Below are 8,557 nucleotides of genomic sequence, written 5' to 3' on the forward strand. Positions count from 1 at the left end.
TTTCCTCCAGTGTTTGTGTGTGTGTGTAAGTGTGTGTAAGTGTGTGTGTGTGTGTGTGTGTGTGTGTGTGTGTCATAATTAAATAGTTTCTCTGTACTGAAACTCACAGGAATGCGTCCTTCGTTGAAGTGAGCAAAACTCTTCTTCAGCTCCGTGTCCAGAACCTTGTGTGGAACCACGATAAACCTGGACAGACTGTCAGGAAGCAGAATATAAACAGACATGATGAATGCATTAGCTCACAGGAAGAACATCAATAAAGTACAGACTGAGTGGTTTCCCTGTCCCACCCTGACCTTGTAGGAGCCGTTTTGTTTCATCTGCATTAAAAAAGCATCAGAAACATGATCTTTTCCAGGGTTTCATGTGGGTGAATCCCTCTGACGTGGGTTTTATTTCATAAAACAGCACTGATGTACACCTGATGTACACAGCTCGTGGATTTACCTGGTTGACATTTCGAAGCGGTCGTTGAGCGAGCTGACCCTCCAGCCCGTGGCTCCACACCGCTCCAGCTCCTGCTCCCAGTCTGAGGCTGACTCAAACCAGTTCATGTGGGCGTCTCGGCCGCGGTTGCTTAGAAACTGCTTCATTTCTGGAGGAGGAAAAATGATTCAAACGCTTCAGCTGAGGTTTGCATCTTGTCCAAATACTGTTTTAATACATGTGACATTTTGAAAAGATCAGATCCAAAATGCGAGGGTGATGTGATGAAAAAAAACAGATTTTATTACAACATTCTGCAACGTGAGGACTTGATGTTTGTGTTTTAAGCCACAGATAACCGGACCAAACCAGTGAAGATAAAAAGATGGTTTAACGTTAGAACTGATTGTTCAGTGGGAGGATGGAAGAAGATTCTGTTTTCAGCTGCTCTCTCCCAGCATCCTCCTGTGTCACACCAACCCTCGGCTTCACTCAGCTTCTTTTGTCCAGAACATCACAGTCCCTGACTCACACTCACTGTGACACTTTGGACTCGACACACAAAGTACTGACCCAAGAGGAGACACACTTGACCCTCAGGGCAGAGTTGAACTTCAGGACATCTACAGTTGTTGTGGGGCCGTGGTGGTGGTGCTACATTATTCATCCAAGAGCTGACAAGCCCCACAGAGAGGCCAGCTTTAACATAACCCAATGTATTGACGGACAGGATAGAGTTTCTATTCGCGTGGACCAGTGGTGGGCACCAGTCCACTACAGCACAAATCCGCTAATTGTGGACCTAAATATTTCATTTGCGTTTTAGCGGTCTTACAAATTTTTATAATTCATAAGCGAATTTGCGCTTTCTAAAATTTAAACGCAGTACCGCTAATAACTAATTATCTACCAGTCATCATTATCTTGAACAGCAGAAGGTATGACTGTCAATGAATCACAACATGTGATCTATCCAACAGCACCTCTCCCAGATAAACACACTTATTGGAAACGTATACATCCTTGCTGACAGTTGCTCTCGGTTACGGTTCTGATTTCCCACAATGCTTTGTGTCTGCTTACATAGCAGCAAGGCAACAGCAAAAATAATTATAATTGTAATCCATACTGAAATTTTGTATGTATTGATTTATTTTACTTTACAATCGGAGCTCGTTTTTTAAAAAAAAAAATAAAGTTCAAACGCTGGAGCTCAAAAACAATCAGCTAACGGTGTTAGAGACTCAGAAATGATTTAAAGATGTTACGCTGGTGAAGACTGACATCTAGTGGTCAACTGGAGCAACTACATGGAAAACTTCCTAATCAGGTAGAAAAAAATCAAAAAGAAAAAATAAGTAGGTCCTCTGGATGGTTCTTCTTTAGTGAAACGTTTCGTCTCTCCTCAAAGAGACTTCTTCAGTCTGATGAGTTTCAGGTGAATGGAATCCAATGGAAACATGGAAAACTAAAATACAAGCTCTTATTTTGAAGGGAAGATACTAGTTTCCTGTTTGTTTTCCACAAATCAAATCCGTCATGTACCCAGAATGCATCACTTCAGTTTTCCAATAAACAGTTTTAAAATCACTTTATTGATGCTTCTTTAAAGAAAAATCTACAACAAACAAAAGAAAAAGACAAAGAAGCAGCCGAACTAGCAATCCTCAACAACTATTTAATTTTTACATCAAGAGCCAAAGGTCTGTTTCAGGAAATCACATCTCCAGCAATCGGCTGTTGTAGAATTAAGCTATACAAGGGTTCATACACCACTAGTTGGCAGTGTTGTGCATTTAGTGTACATGACTTGTTGTCAGCTAGTAAAAGTCAAATTGAAACTGCGCTTTAAAATTAGCTTCTGCTAATATTTCTATGGCATTAGTGCTTTTGAAGTTGCAGACCTAAATATTTTCATAAGCGCTTTAGAAACTGAGGAGCTAATTTTTGAATTAGCGCTGCCCACCACTGGCGTGGACCTAGAAGATGGTTTAGAATTGCGCCTGTTTTTAACCCGACAGCTTGATTAAAAAAAGATTAACATACTTTAATTGTTTAATTATACATTTGGGAAGTTTGGTAAACTCAGCTCTTAAATCCCTGTCATCCTTCGAAGGCCTCAGGCTCAAACCGCTGCAGAGTTCCTCCCATATGGTTTTGGTTTGGAAGCTGGTATTTTCACCGTGTCGTCACTGCGGCAGAATATTTCCAGTCTTGGTGACTGGAGAAGACATGAGCTCTATATGTTAAGAGTCTGCACAGAATGTTTCCAGTTTCGCGTTTTTCATGAGCTGCAAGAGTTCCAGCATCACACTCAGACGGTTTCACAGATGGCAGAGATGACAGAGGGAGGCAGATTTCTGTGCGTTCTGTCTCTGGACGGAGTAAGAAGGATCTGAAACACATTCTTCAAGACTTTTCAAAACAGGAACGTAAAAATAGATTTCTGTTTCTGATCTGGTGGACATTTGCTTCACACTTCAACTAAACCGCTGATACTATTAATACTCACAGACTCAAAGTCCTTTTGCATCAGTTTTTATTTATCTCAGCAATGAGCTGTGTGACTGCTCTAAGAAGCATGCGCTGACAGAATAATACGACCTTGTATCAGTTCCAGAAAGGCTCACAGTGCTTGTGTACATCAAACCACTCACCTACACTCCCAAGGGCAGCATTTTGGAAAGATAAAACGGATCCAGGTTTGACAGGCTGGTAGGTCTTGGCGATGGTGTAGGTTATCTGAGGAGGGAAAGCACAGTGAAGCCATCAACATGACAAAGGTCATCATCTTTCACTCTCAGATCAGTGGTCTGTAGCACAGATCAGCTTCTCTGTGCTGCTGTCTTACGACCCATGAGCAGAGTGAGAAGTAACCAGAGCCTTGAATCTGACTCGACACACATTAAAGCACATCAATCACTCAGGGTAGATAAATCATAACAAAATTAAAATAATGCATCAGAAATGGTGCTGCAGTCCAGTGAAATCAGAAAACGAGGTGTTTAAATCAGAGTGTGAACACACCTCTATGACCTGAGCATCAGGAGTGAGGCGGTCAAACAGGAAGCACATGACTCGCATGTCCCGACAGTAAAGCACCAGCTCCTCTGGGGTGAACTTCAGAGAGGAGTGTGGGCTCACCAGCTTGGTCCTGTTGGGACCAACTGCAACGCAGAGTGGGACACAGTACCAGTTAAACATCAAACAAACCATGTTGTAGACATTAAAGATAAACTGAATCAGATTTCTGTCTCTAGAAGGTTTAATATAATCAATGTTTTTGTTAATACAAGTTGTAGTGCAGCAATAACTCTGTATATTCCCCAAGCTGGCACTGTTTCAGAGCAGTGAATTAAACATCCATCAATAATCTAATAATTCCTCCATGAAAAAGGAAACTGCAGTGTTGTATAAAGTACCTGAAAGTGATCCTTGAATAAAAGTACAAGTATCTTATCATAAAATTACTTTGGTGAAAGTTCAGGTCTCCTCTAAGAATATTACTTGAGTAAAAGTCWTAATGTATCTGATTTATTTTGTACTTAAGTATCAAAAGTAAATTTCTGACATAAATGTACTTAAGTAACAAAAGTAAAAGTACTGAGTAAAAATGAATGATTAGATTTTCCAAAATACTTTTATTGGGAAGTGACCTCTTCAAGAAACATTTTTTCTAAAATGTGTGCAGCTTTGATGGATTATGTACAAACTTAATACAATATCAGAATTTTATATATTTATACTTCTCATCCAACCACAATTAAATTCACTCTATCCAGGAGACAATTTATCAGGATAGTATTTTTTAACAAGCCGAAATGAAATAGGAGAAATGACTTTCTACTTTATAAAAAATGTAAAGAGTAAAAAGTACAGATAATTGTGTAAAAATGTAAGGAGTAGAAGTAAAAAGTAGGCTGAAAAATAACGACAAGTAAAGTACAGATAACCTAAATTTCTACTTAAGTACAGTAACAAAGTACTTGTATTTAGTTACTTTACAGCTCTGGGAAACTGCATCAAAATGTGAATGTGAAGCTTTACTCACCAGCAACAACCTTCTCTATTGATGCCAAAGCAACATCGTGTTCTCCAAGAAGAACTGGATCTGCATTGTCCTGCAGCAGATACAGGACATAAATGTTCAACTTTAATTTAACACAAGTAAAAATATACAAAACAAAAATAAACTGTTTTAACATTAAGGCTCTTAAGTTACCAAATAAAACCTCTGATGAATAACAACTTGTGGTTATTACTTACACACAAGGCTGCACAATATATCAAAATGTATCATCATCATAACAGCCTGTGCAATATGCATATGGCAAAAAAAACTGCAATAAATGGTCGGCTCAAACGTTTGCATTCAGACAGAAGCTTGAAGTATTTCACCAATAAAATGGAGTTCTTCATGTTTTTGAAAAGTCACGTTTGAATAGAAATGGTTAGTTGTGTTTTTTTTGCTCTGAACCCAGAACAGAAAGATGTCAACACTACATCTTATGTATTTGTTCATTTATCACAAGTCATATTGTTATCACAATATTAAGCATTTTTATTGCATGCTTTCCTAATATTGTGCAGTCCTACTTAGCATCAATAGAAAGTCATGTAAAAAACTACGTCCAGCTTTAGAGACGCATTAAGCAGCGACAACATAAATATTATAAAATATATTTCACTGCCCAAATAAACTATAAGAGCAAATAAAACTATAAAAAAGATGAATAAAAAGCATGAACACACAACCATGCCTCCTCTGATCTAACAACAGATTATTACACTACAGCTCTGCTGTGATTCAGGTTTTATTAGGTGTTCTGAATCTATTTGTCCTTGTTTTGATCAGTCTGTATCATCGAACGTGTAGCAGTGAAAACCTGAACCACCAGGACGTGTGAAGTCTTTTATAGAGCTGCTTTTATGAACACTCTTAATTCAAGAAGAAACTACAAAAATAAAAGTGTTTTCTCACACTTCCTCTGCATTTCATTTATTTTTTTATTTATTGACAGTTTATGATGGCATTTATTAGAAGCTATATTTACAGATTTTACCTGTCATCTTCTACTCACTCAATAATAAACTGTAACATCACACATTCACTCACATCAGGTTTGGGACTGTCTTGTGGGACGAAGGCCACTCTGAAGTGGGTACAGAACAGGGTACCAGAGAGCCAGCCTCGACCTTCTCTGGCTGTCAGCTTCTTCCTCACCATGACAGTTCTCTGAAGGACACACTCACCTGGACGAGACACACAGGAGACATGAGGACAAGTTAGAGACGTACTGTCTGAGCGTTGGTGATGACTGAGTGTGTGGAGGAGCTTCTGTCAGCGTACACAACAGGAAGCGTTCAGAGAGATAAACAGCATTGTGACAAAGCAGAGAGCAGCTGGGAGTGGGTGTGACAACATCCTATACAAAAAATTACGTCCTTGAATTGTTACAAGTTCTCTTTCAGATGAGCAGGAAGGAGCGAGAGAACAATAAAAGGCACAACTTTACTGACAGAAAACTGACAGCCTCTGCTTTATAAGACCCTTAGCAAACAGTAGTATATAAGTATCCTAAAGTTTAAGTATACTAATTTTATACTTCCAGTTTACTTTTAGGTACTTATCTGAGATACACTTAACCAAGTTAATCTTACACCAGGGGTCTGCAACTTTTACCATCAAAAGAAACATTTCTGCTACTTGATGCCCTAAACTATAACAAGCTACAACTGTGATTATCAACTGGTGGTCCGTGGACCTTTTTTGGGAATCTTTACGGCCAGTGGAGGTGACATCATGAAACTAAATATATATANCAGTGGAGGAGACATTATAAAACTAAAAAATATATTGTGAATTTTATTATTTATTATTTTTACACATGAGGACAAATGAAAATACTATATTCATGAAAAATACTGTATATAGTTTATACCAAATTTCATAAACAACTGAATTATTCAGACATATTTTTTTTCTAATCCTTTATGGCCAGTGGAGGAGACAGTAAAAAAAACAAAATATATATATTTTGTGAATTGTATTATTTATTATTATTTATACACATGAGGACAAATGAAAATACTATATTCAAGAAAAATACTGTATATAGTTTATACCAAATTTCATAAACAACTGAATTATTCAGACATATTTTTTTTCTAATCCTTCTTATAGTCTTCAAATTATGTAAAGGTAATTCTGATGGATTTGACAGAAAGATCATAAAAAGAAGTTGGATTATTTAAGTAACAACAGGCTAACATGAGCTAATCAACAATGTTTTACTTTTTGTTTTAGTAGTATTGATCATACATTTGCATACAAATTGATTTCTGTTGTAGGTATAAAAAACAAACAAAAAATCATTTTGTTTGGTCACCTTTTCAAAGAGCCACTACAGAGAGACCAAAGAGCCACAGGTGGCCCCAGAGCCGCAGTTTTCAGACCCCTGTCTTACACTATACTAGTCTTGTACTAAAAAATATACTAAAACTGAGTATACTTAGTCTACTTATGTTTAAACTTTTGGCCAAGATAAATTTAAGTAGTAGTACACTGAAAGTATAGTTTCACACATTTTTTTTATTTTGTAGTATATATTTCAAGATGTCTTGTTTTAAAACCCTTTCTTGCCAGTTTTTGGAAAAAATGCAACAAATAAAACTACAACAAGCTGCTGCAGAGACCATGAACATTTGAACATTTGAACATTTGAACAATTTTACACAGTTCTCTGCACTGCATGCCAAGGACAGTGAGTTTTCATTTGATCCTCTTCTTCATCTTCTTCATATAAATAGTATTCTGAGTAATGTGCTAAGCAAACTTCCAAGTATAATCTAAAAGTAAAATGTCAAAAATAGTATTTTAAATTTAGTTATTAGTTAAACTATACTCAAATGAAATATAGATTATAAGTGTACAAGTGCAACACAAAGTACATTTGTGTTATACTTTGAATGTACTTAAACATACTAAAATGTGAAGCACAAGTATATAAGTAGTACAATAGTAATATATAGAAGAGTACTTGAATGTATACTATGTAAACTGAAAAAGACCATATTACAGTATACTTTAAAGTATATTTTTTCTAAACTAAAAAAAAGTCCCAATTTAGTCTGAAAAAGTATTAAATCAGTATACCTGTATGCACCATGTACACTACAAGTACATGGTGCATAGTATACTTGATATACTTAAACTTATACTCGACTATACTTATTAAAATGAACTTCAAGCAGTGGTGGTCACAGTTCCCCTAAAGCACTAAAGCATTAATAGGGGAAATTATTTCCTGATTAGTGCTTTAGGATTTTTGCTGTTTTTTTTAATTAATTAGTGGATTAGCACTTGTTAAATAAATGGATAGATGGATAGATGGATGGATGGTTAGATGGATGGATGGTTGGATGGTTAGATGGTTAGATGGTTGGATGGTTAGATAGATGGATGGATGGATGGATGGATGGATGGATGGATGGATGGATGGATGGATGGTTAGATGGTTGGATGGTTGGATGGATGGTTAGATGGATAGATGGTTGGATGGTTAGATGGATGTTATTGATCAACATAATTGTTCACAGTTGAGGGTGAAAGCTGTCACACATTTTGTCCACGTGTGTCACTTATCTATAAAGCCACATGTGTCAAACTGAAGGTCTGCGGGCCAAATGTGGCCTGCAGGTGACTCTCATTTGGCCCACCAAGGGCACTAAGTGACAACATCTTGCACACAGTAAATATTGTCTCATGTTGACTCTGAAGAATGTTTCATGTGTCAACTGGGTTACATTAGTGCTTTAGAGTTAGGGGACCTAAATATTTGAGTTAGTGCTTTAGAGTTAGGGGACCTAAATATTTGAGTTAGTGCTTTAGAGTTAGGGGACCTAATTATTTGATAGGGGTGTAAGAAAATATCGATACACTGAAATATCGCGATATTTCATTTCCCCGATACTGTATCGATATTCTAAAGCCCTGTATCGATTTTTTATTAAGGTTTAAAATGTCAACTTTCCTGCCGGCCGTTCATTTTTATGTTGTAGTTCAGCCTCTGACCACTAGTTGGCAGCAGTGAGCCAGCCATTTGGCTAATTGAGGTTGAGGCTATTGTTA

At 37.1% G+C, this 8,557-nt stretch overlaps 1 protein-coding gene across 1 annotated transcript in view; it reads right to left on the reverse strand.

Moving 5' to 3' along the window:
* mtmr11 (myotubularin related protein 11) overlaps positions 1-5,679 on the reverse strand; it is a gene marked incomplete at its 5' end in the record, with an annotated part of 18,254 nt that extends 12,575 nt beyond the window's left edge. The window contains 6 exon segments of the mRNA XM_014033458.1: positions 108-195; positions 448-595; positions 3,084-3,168; positions 3,454-3,593; positions 4,478-4,547; positions 5,543-5,679. Of these exon segments, the coding sequence (XP_013888912.1) occupies positions 108-195; positions 448-595; positions 3,084-3,168; positions 3,454-3,593; positions 4,478-4,547; positions 5,543-5,679 (668 nt within the window).
* Between the last annotated feature and the right edge of the window lie 2,878 nt (positions 5,680-8,557).

The sequence above is a fragment of the Austrofundulus limnaeus genome, unplaced genomic scaffold (genome assembly GCF_001266775.1).
Source record: "Austrofundulus limnaeus strain Quisiro unplaced genomic scaffold, Austrofundulus_limnaeus-1.0 Scaffold1744, whole genome shotgun sequence".
NCBI classification, from domain to species: domain Eukaryota; kingdom Metazoa; phylum Chordata; class Actinopteri; order Cyprinodontiformes; family Rivulidae; genus Austrofundulus; species Austrofundulus limnaeus.